Source organism: Tachypleus tridentatus, chromosome 13 (genome assembly GCF_004210375.1).
Source record: "Tachypleus tridentatus isolate NWPU-2018 chromosome 13, ASM421037v1, whole genome shotgun sequence".
NCBI classification, from domain to species: Eukaryota; Metazoa; Arthropoda; class Merostomata; order Xiphosura; family Limulidae; genus Tachypleus; species Tachypleus tridentatus.
Genome location: NC_134837.1, coordinates 136195243 through 136214943, shown reverse-complemented (window position 1 = coordinate 136214943; position 19701 = coordinate 136195243). Strand labels below are relative to the sequence as shown.

At 33.2% G+C, this 19701-nt stretch overlaps 1 protein-coding gene across 12 annotated transcripts in view; it reads right to left on the bottom strand.

Moving 5' to 3' along the window:
* Window positions 1–19701, bottom strand: part of LOC143238686 (oxysterol-binding protein-related protein 3-like) — a 97438-nt gene that overhangs the window by 14970 nt on the left and 62767 nt on the right. For all 12 annotated transcript variants that reach the window (XM_076479133.1, XM_076479124.1, XM_076479135.1 and 9 more), the window contains 8 exons: window positions 19126–19245; window positions 17997–18110; window positions 16656–16731; window positions 9657–9832; window positions 8879–8953; window positions 4687–4824; window positions 3328–3391; window positions 1133–1211 (listed from right to left, as the gene is read on the bottom strand). In XM_076479133.1, coding sequence (XP_076335248.1) covers window positions 1133–1211; window positions 3328–3391; window positions 4687–4824; window positions 8879–8953; window positions 9657–9832; window positions 16656–16731; window positions 17997–18110; window positions 19126–19245 — 842 coding nt within the window. The remainder of the gene's footprint in view (window positions 1–1132; window positions 1212–3327; window positions 3392–4686; window positions 4825–8878; window positions 8954–9656; window positions 9833–16655; window positions 16732–17996; window positions 18111–19125; window positions 19246–19701) is intronic.

Sequence of the window (19701 nt, the reverse complement as noted above, 5' to 3'; positions counted from 1 at the left end):
TAAACAGTGTTGGCAAAGTACATGCACTACATAAATTTTCAATGTAATAAATCATATATCTGATATTTAACAAAATATAATATACTATACAAATTAACACATGGTAAAAATTGGGCTTTCTATTGGTTATAAATGATATAGTATAATTTCCAAACACAACTACTGGCAATTTGTAAAAGAGAAGATCTGACACATGCATGTGGCAAGAGGAGTTTCATTTTTCTAGTTTATGACTTTGTAACCAAATAATACTGCAGTTTATAAAAATTATGCTTTGCCTGATCAATGACAGAATTACAATTAGTAATTTTTGTTAAACTTCTCAGAGAAGTGGTAAATAAATAAGAGGAGAGTGGAGACCAAGCACACAGTTCTCACACTAAGGACAACTGAGGATTGTTATAATACTGCCTTGTAAAATTAAGAACTTCAAACTTATATAATACTAAAATTTAGATTATCAGCTACATTTAGATGCCGAGTTTATTTCTATACCATGATAATAAAGTCCTTTAACTAAATTTTGAATGTAACTCGGTAAAAACCTTGTGAAGTGTGTGAAAAGGATGCCTCTATGGAAATAGTTACTTGAAAACCCTGATAATACTACAAGTTTTAAGTTAATAACAAGGGTTATATGAAAGTTTCTAAAGTAGTTTCTAATAACCACCATTATTTTAAAAATAAATTGAGGTAAATTTCCAATAAGAAATTGTAAGTATATCTAAATTGTAAAAATTTCCAACATTTAAATCTTTACTTTCTAAAATACATTTACTTAAACTAAAAGAACCACTATTCCATGAGTACATTTTTCTTACAAAATGATGCTCCACAGTCTTGACTTCTAATAATATTATCTTTTACAGTTTAAGTTGACAGTGAACTAAAATATTTATTCATAACTCAATTTATGACTTTAAGGTTAATTAAACACAAAAGCACTTTTTCAGAAAACTCATGAGCAACTTACAATTTTTTTAAAAAACATAACTCAACCCCAATAGCTATTTTATCATGACTGATTAATTACCTGTTTCTCAGTCACAAGGTATTAGATTCTATGGTGCGACCATTTTATTACACTCCAGTTAGACTTGTTACATAATGACATAACCAAAAGAAAACTTACTTTGCTAAATGCACATGAACTGTTCCAACTGGAATGATTTCCATAGACTTTCCCCAAAATTTACTTTTGACTCTCATGTCTAAAAACAATGAAACAACAGTCAAAATAATCACTGGCAAAACCATCTTCTTCACCTTTTAATACATCACACAGACATTCTTCATACTTTTAACAGATCAAATTAACATCCTTTAACTTTTAATACATCACATAGTCATCCTTCATACTTTTAACAGATCAAATTAACATCCTTTAACTTTTAATACATCACATAGTCATCCTTCATACTTCTGAAATCTCACAAATCTTTCCTTTATAGTTTTCCTTCTTAATTTGAACACATCTAATACCTCAAGTAGCCATCCTTTGTAAATGTTAACATATCACACACCTACCTTTTGTACTTTTAATTGATAATGTACCTGTCCTCTTAATTTAAATACAACAGTCAATTTGTACATATTAAATCCATCACAAAGTCATCCTTTATTAATTAGTTAATGTATATTTTACCTTCTATGATACAATGTTAACAAACAAATTGTCTGAAACTTCATCATTTTCATTAATTTTTAGCCAAAACAGAGCAACTCATAGAATGGCCGAGTATTTTTTAAATACAGACTTTCAGATCATAACTCCATTATCTCTTGACTGATTTCAGATCTAATTACAGTTTTGAACTAAGGAGATCAAATCCTTTAGAATGATGTATTTGATCACATCTAAAATTTCATATATTAATTTAATTTAATTCTTACTAAAAGAATAATTTTAATTTGCAGGTAGGTTGGTAAAGATCCTGATGATTAATAAAATCAAACTGGGTTTACAAGTGCCCCATGCTTGATTATTGTTGGTTCACAAAAATATAGCTAATGAAAAGGAAAAAAGTCTTATAGATTATTTGCTAAATTTAAGTCTTAAAGTATTATAATTGATCATGAAGGTAAATAAGAGAGAATACTCAACAGTTGCAGCAACTGAAATTCTTTTAAGCAGAACTAATCTAATAATTAATCCATAAGACTTTCTTTTATATAATTTAATATCTAACAGTAAAGATAGCCTTTCTAGTTGAGTTTTGTAGTATCTCAGAATGATAATGGAAGAAAGACTTCTTTTGACATCTAATATTGCTTCCATTATAGTTTTGAGATACTACAAAAACTCAGCTAGAAACACTATCTTTACTGTTAGAGATTACATTATGCCATTTATTTTATCTGCAAATATATAAACGTATTAATATTGTTCTAAGAAGAACAGTAACATTATAAATAACTTGATGAATTGAAAATCACTGAATCAATGAAGCTTGTTTGATCAAAATATTAATCATTTAGTGTTTTTTTTCCTTTCAAGATTTTCAACCAATTGAACCTCTTCCATTTCCTTTGTTATTCACTATCATTCAATACTTTACCCAAGAGATAAGATTATGGTTTCCCAAAAATTAAGACCTGTGTTTTCATTCCATGCTTTTAATTGTTGTTTTTTTTTACATTTTTTTATATTTATTCACAATACTTTTAAAATATTTTCAGCCATTTTACTGTTTGTTTTGTTTATTTGTTCTGAACACTCACTTGTTTTCTGCCTTAATTTTACATAGTTTATCTACAGAAGCCCCTGGTTTCAAACTAGCATTTTAAACCAACAGTTCTATTTAAAAGAGCCTTTTGGTGGCAGACCAACAAGTTAAGCTTAATTTAAGATTTCAAAGGTATTTTTACAGTCATCTAGTGGCATACAAAAAAGTTAAACTAAGATTCCAAAAGCATATTTATTGACTTCTAGTTGCAGATTACAAAGCCAAACTAAGATTCCTACAGTACTTGTTCAGTCACCTAGTGGCAGACTCAGATATTAAACTATTTTCCAAAAATATTGTTATAGTCCTCTAATGGCAGACTATGAAGTTAAATTACAATTCCATTAATATCAATAGAACCCTCTGGTGGCACACTGATAAATTGATATGGAAGTAATTTTAAAATTGCCCTTCAGAGAAGCAGTAAAAAAAAATGTAATCCATTATGATCAAGGATGTGAGATAGATATAAAGCAGCTGCTGAAAATTATTTACTCAAGCAAGTTTTAGGAAATTCAGAAATAGTATCAACCTTTGCAAATAATATGAACAACTGTTATTTGTCTACTTTCTACAACTCATCACGTGATTTCTGACTCACCTTGCCAAAATGTAAAGTGCTTCGATTCAGCATGGCAGGCAGACACAGGAGGATGATGACTCACCTATGCACAACAATCCATTTAACTTTATTATACATTCATTAATGCAAAACACTTCCACAAAGCTAGAACAGTAACTGAAAACATGGTACTCTCAGTTACACTGGCATTCTACAGGCAGCAGTAGCACCCATTCCAGTGAAAAGCTTCACAATATACTTTACAGTTATTGCATACAAGTTTTCTACCAGATTGAACTGCATGAATAAGGCTGGACATTCAAGATGGAAGTTTAAACAAAACATACAATGCCTTTGATCAGTGGCATATTTATGTGAGGGCTAGAGGGTGCTCAGCTCCAGGGCCCACGGTCTTAATGAGGCCCCACTGATAATTTTATTCTACGTAAAATATTACATGAGGTGTAAGGCTCACAAAATTATTAGCCTCTGGGGCCACACAACCTTAAAATCTGCCATATTACATAAATAGACAAATACAATATGGTTGAATATGTGCAAAATTGTTTGTTTCTGATCCAGCAATCAAAAATTATATCTTGTGATTTCAAGTAACATAGGGTTTAAATACTTATTTTTGATCTAGTGATCAAAACCATACCTTATATCAAAATAAAGCATGTTCATTTCTGACACTTATATCTGAAATTATTAACTTTTATTGTTTAGTATTAAACTATTCAACAGGTGAAAGTTGTTAATCTGTATTCAAAAGCACAAGTAAATTTGGTTTGTTTGGAATTTCATGCAAAGCTACATGACTGCTATATGCACTAGCCATCCCTAATTTAGCAGTAAAAGACTAAAGGAAAAACAGCTAGTCATAACCACCCACCCCTAATTCTTAGTCTACTCTTTAATAAAACAAATAGTGGGACTGACCACCACATTATAATGTTCCCATGGCAGAAAGGGTTTGCAGGTTTTGTGAGACAGAGTTTCAAACCTTTGACCCTTGTATTGTGAGTCAAGCACCCTAACCACTTGGCCATGCTGAGGCCCAACTCAGTTATGGTTATTTTTAAACTTAATATATACATAATACATTGATTATATAAACAATTATGTTTTGGTAAGCAAAGAAAAGTTAGGAACTAAATGTTCTGATCTATTTTTTTCATACAAAATCTTTCTTAATCAAATTAGAGCTGCAGACAAAAACAACCTCTATCACAGGTAAAAGTGGGTTCACTAGAAATACCTTAGGATTCATTGATCACAATAAAATGTTACACCTATACACACACCAAACACTTACAAGAAAGTGACAGCCCTGATGCAAAATTTATATAACTCGTAATCACAGCAACACACACTGTTGTTAATTATACACTTTACCTGCTCCGACACATATCTGAACCCTTTGTCTTCTCGAACATATTCATAGGTTTCTCCCAGAAGTGGATTAAATGGCTTATGTCCTGCTCTGTAATAAGATGAACTATAAGCTGACACAGCAAATGCTGCAATATACACCTGAGAAGAAAAACAAATCACTTGATTTTTAAACCTTACTTGAATAGAACATAAATTTCTACTATGATACAAATAATGAGTGATATTGAGTTAACTGGTTAAGAGTCCTTTTCAACTGCCTTAACATGCCTTAATTTTCTAACTTAAAAGATATGATTAAAATAGAAGTTGCAAGGAAAGAGCACAGAATATTTAAGTCCCTATTTATTAATTTCTTAAAGGAAAGGTTACTGTGTGTGTTTGTGTTGAGTACATAAAAAATCCTCCAACTGGTCAGAAATGAGACAAAACTAATCAGTTATAACAGATTATGCTACACTAAAGCATATCTTAAGGAATGATAATATTAAATGGTTAGGTGAACATTAGTTCTAATTTAATAATTATTTAACTACAAAAGTATATTAGAGATTAAAGAACTCTTAATAAAAGCAGGTCTCAGGCTAAAACAGCTATCATGTTCATGATGTAAGATACCATTCCTTCCAAGCATTAATAATGATACTGATATAGTATTATATACAAAGCCAAAAACTACAGTTATATATAGACTGAGACCTGTTTTTATAGCCATGGATTCCATCATCTAGGATCTCATTCATTCTGGGACTTTAGCAACAAGGCTAAAAGAATAATATATATAGACCTACTCATACAGCCAGGGATTCCTTGATCGTAAGGTCTCATTCACTCTGAGCTGTAGCAATTATTCTGAAAAAAACATTGTATAAATCCAATAAACTACAAGTATATATAGACTGGAACTGGTTTGCAAAGCCACTGATTCCTTGATCTATGATCTCATGCATTCTTTCTGGGACCATGACAACAATGTTGAAAGAATAATGTATGTATATGAACCCAACAAACCACATCTGTACATAAACTGAAATATTATCATGTAGCTACAGATCCCTTGATTTAATATTTCATTCATTCTGGACTTTATTAATGATGCTGAAAGGGAAGGACCTTAGAATTCATAATTAGGATTATTAAAACTTTACTGATATCAGCTCTTACAGGGAACTTTAAAACTGTTAAAAACATTATAACAGTTCCTTCTCTCACTTCTGACTGCTAAAGTACTATTCTAACTACATTGCTATAACTAGTTGAATTAGTTCAAGTTGACAGCTTACTGGCTGCAGAAAAGTAAATAAAATCAGAAAAATACATTTCTTATTGTAATGTTCAGTTATTATCTGTCCTCAAAACACACTTTCAACTTACTATCTAAATCTGCACACATCAGCACTTCATTTCAATGAACATAAACAAAAGGTGGATTAAAATGTGTATGGCAGACATTTGGTACAACAAAATATTAAAACTTATCAAAGATAGCATTAGGTAATAGAATAACATTATAAGTTTACTGATAGTATTAAGTATGGTAAAGTTTAACCCTAACTAAATTGAAGAAAAAATGTAAAGTTACACTATTAATTTATCTCATTAAGGTTTAATTATTGACTAAGACAAGCCAACTGTAGATTTTGGTATCTGCAATTAATACTATTTTATATTATTACAGAAATCCTGTGTTTAAAGAGGTACTGTTGCAATAAAGCTACTAATTTGATCGAAAATGTTTTGCAAGTCACTCCTACATAAGAATTAATAGTTCTTACTATCACTTTCGGTTCTGTCACAAAACAATACCTAAAAATAATTTGTGCATCTTTCACACTAAACTGGAAGAGTAATTTCAAACTAACATATACATTTAACAAGCGACATTTTTTCAACCAAATGGCTTTACACTTTTTGCTGATTTTAAAAGTAATTGCTAATGTGCAAAAAACATAAAAATTAAATATACTCTTCAAAAAAAGAAACACAAAAGGCAAAATATGAGACAAATTGTTAAAAAGTTTATTACAGGTATTTCTGTATGACATGTGTGAAACTTTGCACATTCATTGTTGAACATCCAAAGTCTGCAAAGGCGGAGTCCACGCTCACTAAGTGAAGTTTAACCTCACTCAACGTCAATAACGAGTATGCCCCCTGTGAGCATCAATAACTGCTTGGCATCTCCTGCCCATGGAAGCGATGAGATGACGAATCACATCCTGTGGAATGGCTGTCCACTCAGCCTGCAAAGCTGCTGCAAGCTGAGGTAGAGTCTGCGGTTGAGGTTGTCTCCGTCACAAACATCGGTCCAACTTGTCCCAAAGATGTTCGATGGGGTTTAAATCTGGTGATCTGGAGGGCCAGGGAAGAACTTTTATGTTGTGGTGTCTCAAGAAGACAGTGGTGAGTCGGACTGTGTGAGGACAGGCATTGTCATGTTGAAAAACATCATTGACGTTCACCATGATGGGTTGCACATGGGGCCTAAGAATCTTGTCGACGTATCGTTGAGCCATAAGATTCCCTTGAATGTGCAAAAGGTCTGTTCTGGCATTGTAGGCGATGGCAGCCCACATCATGATGCTACCACCACCATATCTGTCAACATCCTGCACACAGTTTGCTGCAAAACATTCCCCTTGGTGACGGTAAACACGGGTCCTTCCATCCTGCCTACGAAGCGTAAAACGTGATTCATCGCTGAACCAAACATGCCTCCATCGTCGATGAGCCCATACCCAATGTGCCCAAGTCCACTGCAGCCGTGCTTGACAATGTTGTTGGGTGAGGATGACGCCTCTAACTGGACGTTGACGTTGAGAACTGCATCTCGTAGACGGTTGCGTATGGTCTGGTCGGAAATCCTACGCAGACTTGGTATGGTTGAGGCTGTAGATGTCGCAGTGGTGGTCCTATCCCAAAGGTGATGTAACCGGATGTAGCGATCTTGTGCGGGCGTGGTCACACGAAGTCTGCCAGATCGTGGACAATCACAAGTTGATCCATGTTGTTGGTGACGATTTCATAACCTTGTGATGGTGCTTGGGTGGACATTCACAGCTCTGGTAACATCTGATCGAGATTCGCCTGCTTCCAAGCGACCAATGGCGCAGTGGTGGTCCTATCCCGAAGGTGACGTAACCGGATGTAGCGATCTTGTGCGGGCGTGGTCACACGAGGTCTGCCAGATCGTGGACAATCACGAGTTGATCCATGTTGTTGGTGACGATTTCATAGCCTTGTGATGGTGCTTGGGTGGACATTCACAGCTCTGGCAACGTCTGATCGAGATTCGCCTGCTTCCAAGCGACCAATGGCGTTGTTGCGTTATGCTTCAGTCAGTCTTGGCGTAACTGTATTGCTTGTCCGTGGCTTAACACTGAGCTATGGAAACCGAGAACCCATCACTTTTATAGGGATTTTGCACATGTTGCACTTGCAGAACATGCAGATTTCTCAAACAAATTTATTGGACATGCATACGTTTTGGCAAAAAATCCGATGTTTTCCTCCGTTTTCAAAGTGCACAACTTTTATTGTCATTGTGGTCTGACAATCAGTGCCTTAACACGTGTAACATCATATACTCTGAGCTTGTAACGTTTTTACATATATTTCTCTTTAAAATAACAAAAATATCCCTTTTGCGTTTCTTGTTTTGAAGAGTATATATAAGAAAATAGAAATCAAACAACAGACTAAAATAATACATATTTTGATACTTTCCTTCTTCATTTTAAACAGCTAGAAACTATGAATAATAATAAAAACATTTGACAAAGTTTCATTTCATTTAGAATTTCTAGGTGGGAGTTTGAAAGCTTCCAAATTGGAGTTAGTTTTAAAAACGTAAAATCTACACATAAAAATACTTAAAGTATGTAATTCACCATCATAAGAATAAGTAAACAATCCAGAATTGAACTGTATTAAAAACTTTGAAAAACATGTAACTGACATGAAAAAATCTTCCTGATTGTTGGTAATGGACTCTACATTGAACAGTAAAATAATTCTATCATTAAACAACATTGTTTCTTTAGATGTAACTCACTATATCACTTAGTATTTTAAAACAGTTAATAGTAGTTCAGTTTCACTGTAAGAACTACCACATGGTATAAAACAATTACAAGTGGAATCACAAAGACCTACAGACAAGGAATGGAACAAAACAGATCTTGACTTAACTTACCATGCGTTCAAAAGCATCCTCTGTTTCATCTGCTTTTTCTAAGAGCTCATTATACTCAAGTTCTTCACACATTCTCTGCAGTGAAAATAAAATAAAAAAGAATATCAAAAATTAGGTCATTTCATTTTATATTTCCAAATCAAACCAAAAATTTACTGATTTTAATCAGTTTAAAGGAATAAGTAAGACTGAGAGCTCCTTTGTTCAGCATACATTACTGTCCACAGAGGACACTGCCAGCATCTAGCCAAAAATTCTAATTTACCCATAGGACAGTAACAGTATTAAATAACATTTATATTTCTCTGGCTGAAAAGTAATTCAAACCATATTATTATCTACACAATTAAGAAAATTGAATATCTGATAAGATACAGTGGTAATTATTGGCAAATCATGAAATTCTAGTAAAATGCCCAAAAAATTACAGGTTTAAAGAATTAAGTCTTAGCTATAATATTGTATGTACATGCTTATATAATAATACAATCCCATGTTTGTGCTACTAATAAAAACTACAATCTGATCAGTTTGCAAAACCTTTTAGTAAGTAATGTTTACAGAATTATGTGTTATTGAATCCCTAATTACACACAACACTTTTATCTCACAACTTTAACACAAAAACTATACAAATGTAAAAATCAATTAGCAATGAGTGATATTAATTAGGAATGCAAAATTAAAATTTCCCTCCTGAAAAACCACACCCCAAACACTTCTAAAATTTATCAATAAAGCAATAAATAAAACCCGATGTAAACATCATCCCTCTCACCTGAAGGATGTTGAGTGGTTCATTCAGTGTAACTGGCATGCTGACTTTAGACAGATCTTTCCCTATGTTCTTGCATAACAAATTCCACAAACTTATGTCACCTGTGTCAGGTTTTGGAGCTGGCAACTTAGAACGTCTCCCAGTATCACATGGTTGGGATCCTGGAGTTTCTGTAACTGAAATGACAGTAACAAATTAAACAAAACTATACATTATCACTTCTAATCACTGGTAACCAGAAGCTATGCAGTAAATACATTATTCCTCCGACTGTTCATCCCCAATAACCAGTGGTTATGTAGTAAAAGACATTATTTCTCCATCTGCAAGTACCTGGTAACCACAGGATGTATAGTAAGTTGACCAGTATTCCAAATATATGGCCTTGGTTAACAAAAATCATGTAGTAAGTACATTATTCCTCTGAGTGTTACACCCTGGTAACCAATTGTACAAAATCTGTTCTACATTAAGTATATTATATTCTGCTCATCACAAGAGTATATTTGCTACTATAGGTCACTCTAAGAAAGCTGAACTCGAACAACACAGTAGAGATGTTATTTTACACTGAATGCAAATAAGAAATACTTAAACAATGTTAATGTTCATTAGATGCATTCAAAATGATTGACACACAAGTAAGCAAAACTTTTATAACCATATTTCACATATAAAACCAAATGACTATATTCTTAACTATTATATATTTTTAACACCTCTTCACTTCATCCCACTGAAGGTACATCTAGTACATTTGGGATTCTAATACCACTGGATACAGGAGTGTGTTTATTTGGAATTTACCACTACAAATATAAAGGTATTTAGTTGGAAATTACCACTAGAAACAGTATAGTATTTAGTTGGAACTTACTCCTGGAAACATGAATGTATTTAGTTAGAACTTACCACTGGAAATACGAGGGTATTTAGTTAGAACTTACCACTGGAAATACGAGGGTATTTAGTTAGAACTTACCACTGGAAATACGAGGGTATTTAGTTAGAACTTACCACTGGAAATACGAGGGTATTTAGTTGGAACATACCATTGGAAATATGAGTATTTAGTTAAAACATCTCAACCAGACAGCCGAGCTTCAAATCTGAATTGGTTTTACAGGTAGACTCTCACACAGGCTAATGCCACTCCCATTGAAATTTGGGAAAAACATCCAGAAATATGGGTTGAAGGGACCCAACCTTGCCCTCTTCTATAAGAGTGGAGGAATTCACTCTAACACTCTGGAATAATAACCTCTGTCTACCACCTCCAGTGTAGTAAGGACTCCCTAGCTTCACTGGTAGAATCTGGAGAGCCCTGAGAAACAGTGTAATAGGTGAACCAAGTTCCAAACTTTTTAAAAAGCAAACTGACCCCAATTTATTCAATCCAAAAATCGACAAGCACAGGCAGGATCCCCTTTATCTTTACTCATGACAGACCATGAGTGGTAGTCTAGCACAGTATGGTAACACCATCTGGTGAGCTCCTAGGTGGTCTTATGGAACACCTCACTTCTACAAAGCCTGTTGCAACTGGTAGTAATTATAATGAAATAGTGGTTGCTAGTGCAGAATTGGATTAATAAAAGCACACCTGTTTGGGCAGCACTTACCAGAGAGTGGGATTCTATAAAAATGAGTTTGGGATCCTGATAGGTAGAAATAAAAAATAATCACCCCTCTGGATAATCTAGAAAAAATAATTAAGATAGCTACAATGGGTTGGCAAAAATCATTAAACAAAAAGACTGCCAGTTCAAGCAAATAATGAGAAATAAGGGTACTGGGGGAGGTCCATATACTGATCTGCACAATGACATCCAGTGGGCAATTTAACCAAGCTGCTAATGACATAGAAAACAAAAAATCTGATTAGGTGCAGCTCACAGAAAATACTTCACCTTCAATAAAAGCCTCAAATAAAGTGTTATCTAGTATCTCAAAATGATGAAAGTCAAAATTTGATTTGACACATAGAAAAAGAGCAAGTAGACGAATCAGGAAAAAGAACTAAGCCCATTTCAAATCTGAAAGAATGTTGGGTACAAAGAAATGATCTGAGGATGCAGAGAGACCGAAAAAGTGGTCTGTGGACACACATTTCAAATCACTCCAACCAACTTTGTCTGTAATTCAGCAGCCATGAAAATTAAACATGCAGGTAAAAGGGATACACTGCATATAAAAATCAGATCTCAAGCAGGTATAAAAAAATAACAAGTACCCTTAATCTACCTTTTTATGTAACTGAAAAGATCATTTCGGACCCATTACCCGAAATGATATGAGGAACCTGAAGAGTGCTGGGGACTCAAAACATACATAATTGTGATACATGAACAGTACCTGATCAGACTGCCATACACAATGGAAATTGTGGAAGATGTATGAATGACACTACTGACTGAAAAGAGTTAAACTTCTTCACAATGCAATACTGCCAATATGCATGTCATTACCATGGAGAAAAATGCTTTTTGAACTAAGCAGAAACTGAGAAAGATATATCTCTAATTTAGAAATTAAACCCCAATGCCATGGGAAACACAGCATAAACTCTATGCTAGTAGCTTGAGTTTCTGGATAACCAAGTGTATCATGACTACTTCCACAGAGATAACCTAAAAAGAAATGGAAGAGTTGGACAAACCAGAAAGGATTGCAGAAGCAGAAACATGCATGCAACCACCAATTTGGAGCAATTAACAGGATCTGACAATGAATTGGAACAAATAATATTTTGTACCCTGGATAAAATAAGAAATAGAAAAAAGGTTGAGAATGATAATCCCCATCCTGTCCAGATTGAAAGTATCTATTCCCAGTGCCCAAAGATGAGGTACTGAAGACCAAGTTGCCAGTGCTGGGTGATCCAAGAAGCCAAAGTAACAATTCAAGTTGCAAAATCAGAGGCAATCCAACTGAACCTTGAGATGCAGCATCTATTCCATTCATAAAATCTGTTTAAATTGAGACAATGGGCTTTAAACCATAGATATCACCCATACTACATGGCAATCTAGAAGGATGATAAGACAAGTGTCCTGAGAAAGGAGGTCCAAAATTCAAAAATAAAAAGCCCCAGACTATATGCATCCTTGATGAAAAACATAAGTTACCATCACAGAAAAGTCAAGAGTGAGGCCTGATGATTTATCTGTTTTGAATAGTCTATGTACAAAGTAATTTTCATATTAAAATTAAAAATATTTTATCTCATCTGAAAAAAGAAAAACAAAATTCCCTTTGTGTGATCCCTAACACTTCCTAAATGCATTTCAAAATTTTTTCAATAAAACTTTATAGATTATATGTTATTTTCTCTACTGTATCTTAAAATGAAATCTATCAATTTGCTGACCTCATAACAACTGAAAAAAGAGAAAATCAAAATAAATCTAAATTATCTTTTTATCTTTTTTTAGAATGACTTAAAACTTATAACATGAAACTACCTTTGTTTATCCTAAGTAGCTCTGAATTTATAACAGTATATATCTATTTATAATTACTTTTTTTGGTTTATTGCCCTTTTTATTGTCCTTTGAACTGTGTCTAACTACTATCCACACCATTATAAATTTTAAATCACTTGGGACACATGCAGCTTATGTTGCACTATCTAAAGTTAATCCTATTTTTTATACTAATCATAGTATTGTATTTAGTAGTTTTTATTTCATTAAGTAATGTACCAAACAAAATAGACTAATAATATACAAAAGTAGACAAATTCCTTTACCTATAAAAATTTTTCTGGCTTTCTAACTACGTGACAAGAATTATTACATGTTCATCCAAGCTAGTCATTAACTTTCCTACAGGAATAATGTTGATACACTGAGTAAAACTGACACTTAACTGTGCAGAACATAACATTATACAATATGCCATTTGATAGGTGAAAACCTTGGCTTTATATTGGTTATATATAAGTAATATATAACTAAATAAGTTATATTAATGAGTTATAAAAACGAGGGTGTGACAGGTAGGTATGGCAGGAGGGTCTAATTTCCTATTCAATGGCTCTGTAACCAAACATTGAAGACTATAATAAATGGGGTTTGTCTGAACAATGTTGATTTTACAGAAAGTAATTTATGTTTAATTTCATACTTCTTAGAGAGGTGACAGATAAAATAGGAAAGGTGACATGCTAAGGGAAATTATATCATGTGTGTCACATTAGGAGAATTCAGGATTTTTTTTTAAATATTGCCTTGTAAAATTAAGAACTTAAAACTTATAAACTAATGAAATATGGATTATTAGCTAAGATTTTATGATATTCTAATAGATATAACAAAAAGAAAAAGTAGTTTGATAAAATGTTGAATATAAGACACTAAAACCTTATGTAAAATATACCTGTGATGACAGGGATAAGAAGCCCACACCATGAGGCCTTGTCTATTGAAGAAAAAGAAGGATGAAAACAGTGTCCTTGCCATATGTGCACAGACTCTGGCTTCCTGACTGTTGGTATATATGTATATCTATCCTTGAAGCAAGGTATTCATGAAGAATAAAGGACTCTGAATGAGGTGACAGCAAAGGAACCCAAACCATAGTAGTGTCCCAACTTAACCTCTCAAGATCAAAGAATGATCCTGACAAAGGAAACTGGGGAAACCAAGAAATAGATGTGTACAATTTGTGGTCATTTAAAGACCAATAAAAGGATTGCTTGCATTCTTGTCCCAAAGGTACAAAGATTCAAATGATCTCCACATTCTCAGAAGAAAATAAAACCATCCATGCAGTGGGAGAGGGAGAGTTGAGTATCAGCGTGACATCCTGTTCTATAGCATTGAGCAGGATGAGAGACAGCTAATCCTGACCGAGTTGTATCTGATGAAAGTAGAATCAGAATGTGAAAATCTAACAACTGACAAGATGTTGGTAGCAATAACCAGTCATCCATGAAATGGGGTGTGCATAGCACAATGGAATGAAAAGGATGAGAAAACTTGTATAATACAACAGAACCCACTTTTAAGTCTGCAGAACTGCTATACCTCACCCTTGTGCATCACAAATGCTGACAGTGATGGAAATCTAGTGCTAAGATAAAGTGTAGGTGGGAACACATTACAACCAAGATGAACATCTAGAATCCCAATAAAAATAAAAAATCAGGCTTAGGAATGAGTAACTTGTGAATCATGGAGAATCCAGGCATGGATATAGATAAGAAAGATGAATGACTAGACATCAATCTCCTATCTTCATAGGTCCAACAACTAAGAGGAATAAAAACTCTAAAGAACTAGCCCTAGACAAACCAGACTTGGATAACCCAAGAACTAAGGTCCACATCATGATGAACTGCAGGAAACAGAAACTCTACATGTTGGGTAGGTAATAGTGGAGAAAATGTGAATTGAATACCCAATTGTGACCTAAAAACCTGCAGAGCTTCTAGACCCATGGTTAAGATTACTACACATACAGAAATTCTTGAAACCGAGCCTCCACAGCCCCTTAAAGTATATACTATAATTATCAATGCTGTTGGAGATCTAACTGAGCAATGGACACCTTATATATGGATATAGACAGAATCTAGTTTGAGTACCAATGTACAGAAAAACTGATGTCAGAGGTCAGTAATTACGAACAGGGGAAGAAGTGGCCCTTCCATAGAAGCTGATGAAATTCAAGACTCCAACAATAACCAAGAGAAATACAGAAGACAAAATTTGAAACAATATGCATGATAACAATGAATCCAGCTCATTCTCTATGAAGCTGGTGATCCTGAAGGTCTTCTGACAAAGTAAAGAGAAAGAAAACAAAATACTGAAATCAAGTTGTAAGTCCATGGACGTACTCTGTCCCATTATGGGACACAGACCTATATAGGTGAATTACAAACTTTGCCTTAAAAGCCTGAAATTTGTAACACAGATGTATCATTTGAGACACATAAAATATACCTCCATTGGTGGTGGAAGGTGAAATAAATACATTCCAACAACAGGTTGGATAAGGTCTAACTGCTGTTTCACATAACTAAGAAGCAAACATTCTAGCATAATCCAAAATATCTATGTATGGAGAGAAAAGAAAACTAAAATTTTTCCTAGCCCTTTCAGCTACCAAGTAAGTTGCAGAGTTGCAGGTTCAAAATAAACCAGAAAAAAACAAAAAGAACCAATAGAATAAAAGCAAATCAAAAGCATCTTATCCCAAAGTGGCCTCCTTGTTTTTCATTAAAAAACCATGGTGATTATCACTGATTGATACAAAATTTTGTAGAGTAAAATGTCTTCTTAGAGTAAATAAAACAACTCTGGGCCATCTGCTATGTCCACCCTAAGGAATTAAGCCCTGGACTCCTATGGAGGGTTGTGAGATCCAACAGACTAAATGTCAAGAATCACTTTCAGTTGCCACCTCAGATGTCTACATCTCACTATAAAATAATATCATTGACAATCTCAATCAAGAGTGAACCCCTTCTCTCAATTGTTGTGTGATGCTAGATGTATTATATAATAATCTGGGAATTCATGCCATAATTGGCTTGCCAATCAGAATGAAAACATCCGAGTAACACAATAACTTGCAAAATATCTCCAAACAATTTTAATTCTGGAAATTCCATTAACATCACTTTGAGAAAAAGTGATAAAATTATCTGAATGAGGAGCTTATACAGAGTACCAGGATAGAAGGCACATTGACATAGGTGGAAGATATCACAAGACAACTGTTACCAATGGAAATTGAGTGAGATATAAAAGGCTGAAGTAAGTGAGGAAAACATACTAATATTTAGTAGAAATAGTAGAAATGCTGGTGGTTGAGTGTTAATCTTTTAAATGGAAGTGGAGGCAAGTATGTTTTGAAAGAAGAAGGTATTTAGTTGGAACTTACTACTGGAAATATTATGGTATTTAGTTGGACCTAACCACTGGAAACATAAGAGTATTTAGTTGGAACTTACTGTTGAAAACATGAGGGTATTTTGTTGAAACTTACCACTGGGAACAGGAGTGTATTCAGTTCCTTCATCAGATACTTCACTACAGAAACTTTCTTCATCAGACAATGATTCCTGTAAGCACACAGTTTAACAGTAATTTCTAAATATAATATAAATGCCAAAATAAATTGCATTTAAACCACTATAATTAAAAAAAAAATTCCATTACATGTGTAAGAAAAAAAATTTTGATATAGTTGCAGGGACATTAAAATCAGAAAGTTTTTTTCACAATTTGTGATTGGGAATATTTACATTACTTATTATGTACATTTTACATACTGTGGCCAGCTTGTTTGTTTGAATTTAAGCACAAAGCAACACAATGGGCTATTTGTGCTCTGCCCACCACAGGTATCAAAACCCAAATTCTAGCATTGTAAATCCCAAGATCTACTGTTGTGCCACATTTCAATGTCAAAAATTTTGCTACTGTTTTTTTTTTCTCATTACTAAACTATTTCACTACCCGATAATTTTATGTCATAATCTCCCTTACATATCTTATTTAAGACCATAAAATATAAATATTTAATCAGTATTAGATCATTAGACAAACACTCCAGTCAGTAAAATATTAGAAAGTATTTCTTCAATAATTGTTTATTAGAGAAACACTCCTTCAAAATAAAAAAGGGCTCTTATGTTGTAAAACATTTCATTTCAAACGATGAAAGACCTAAACACTCTATACTTTTTTTTTGCCTCTTTAATGTCATCAAGACCCGTGTATGTTGTAAATATTAAAATTTATTTGGTATCACCCTCCCTGCTATCATACTGTAAAAAGTTCAGGCCACAGTGAAGCTTGCAATATTGATTACTTGTGAAGGCAGCAGCTGTGTGACTGAGGGTTGGAAAGGTTGTAGCCCCATGATATCACTTCACATGTAATGTCATTTCCTCAAATGGTTGTCAAGCCGTAATAAGTCTTTCACACATAGCTGAAACATGTAGCAAAATACCCTAGTGAGCAAAACACTGATAACAATTTGACCAGTAGCAAACTGTCCTAGAACCTTTACTAACAAGATTTTTCTAAAACTACTGTATTATTCTGAATATAAATAGATAAATATCATCTGGAAATGGGTATTGCTAGATCAAAATAATTAATCTGCACCCAAATGTAAATCTATATAATAAAAGCCAATCTCTGTTTGTAATGCTACTTTTGTCAGTAACACATGACTTTCCACTGGTAACATTCAAACTGGCTCACTAGTTTGTCTCAAACATAACTATCAAGTTCAAAGTTCAGTTGAATGAGGGTTTTTTGGTACTTTGTTTTTAAATTATTAACTCATTATGTTTAGAAAAAGATACTAAATGCTCACCTCAGAAGATGTAGTGCAGATAGAGAGCTTCTCAGAAGCATCAAAATATTCTGAAGTTGACAAAACAGAAAAATTCTCATATGAAGAGGACTGATGGATTGGTTGTTGAACAAGCTATGGAAATAGAAATCATGGTCTGTCAAACAAAAACATAGTAGTTTCCCAGCACTCCTTTCAAGTTTGTTCAATAAATTAAATGTGTTTATTTCTTTTGATAAGCATGTTTTGGCCACGATATAACATTTTCCAATAGTTATTTAATAATAAGTATTCAAATATTTAGTATTTTACTTATTAAATGTTTTCTTTATAAAGAAAAGAAAGAGAATGGGAAATTATTTTTGAATAATCTTGTAATTATCAATAGCTTATGGAGAAACAAGCTACCTACAAAATGAAAACAAAAGTTACACTAGTAATATACTTGTCTAACTAGGCATAAACACCTAGCAAAGAAAGGTTCACCTTTTCACAACACTTACTTTAAAGGGTATCATATCTTCACATAAAATTTATTTCTTGAACCTACGTGTTTTACTAACATCATGAATAATAGGGGTCTGCAGTGTCATAAAACAAATATTACTGATGAATGCAATGCACTGATTTGTTAGTTGTGTCCCTTCTTTGTTATCAGTATTTTTGGTCATAATGTTAGTAATGAATTCCAAGGTTAAGAAATTTAGGTTAGTTTTAAATCTATATACTTACTAAGGTAACAATGAAGAAACTCTTCTCAATAGTATATAACAAATAAAATTAAAATAAATATAGTAATTACACACTATCCCACTTCTTTAATGCTAGATTTGTAAATGGGACAAATGGAATCTAACTTAACAAGTAAGACACAAAAAGTAGAACATTTTACACAGATTATTAAACACTTTAACTTTGAAAATTTAAGATGCAATATCCTTAAGAAAATAAAAATTACCTATAATGATGAAAAGTTTCAAAACTACCAGTGACTCCACAATTTACTATTACAAAACATGGATGTAAAAACACTGTGGAAAGCTAAGTTGTCTAACCTCAATACATGGGTATGATTTGGTTTTAACACTACACACAAAAAAAAACTAAACCCTAACAAAGTTAAAGCTTTAATTTATGATAGAAAACTTACAGTTGGTTCTTCACTAAAATCAACCACAGGACTTCCAATGAGAAGTGGAAGAGCTGTCACATCAGCTTCTACTTGTATACGTTGTAGTCTTGAACGGAGTTCTGTATTCTGCTGTACAGCCTAGTGCAGGTGTAATTTAAAATAACTGACAGTTTACATAAGTGGTTCTATGTCCTGCTAAAATGCCTCTCTTAATTCGTTATAAATGGTGAGGTTTGGTACAAAAAAGGTTGCCTTGAACAGTTCAATTTGTAGCACATCTACTAATGTGGTCCATTTTAACAATCATTTGAAAGAATGTTGCAGAAAGCTAAGTTCAAATTACTGAACATATAGTTTAAATTACAATGAATAATGAATACCATTAAATGAAAAAAAAAAAAGAATATGGTCATTCTGCACACTTTACAACTCTTAAATTCTGATAAAAAATGCACAAATGTTTTGCTGTCTGAAGACTGTACACAAATCATGGAAATGTTTCATTGAGTGAGGAATACATAACTGATTTTTTTTACTGATTAAGAAATACAGACAAATCGAAACTTCTTGTTTTCAAAATTATTTTATAGAAGA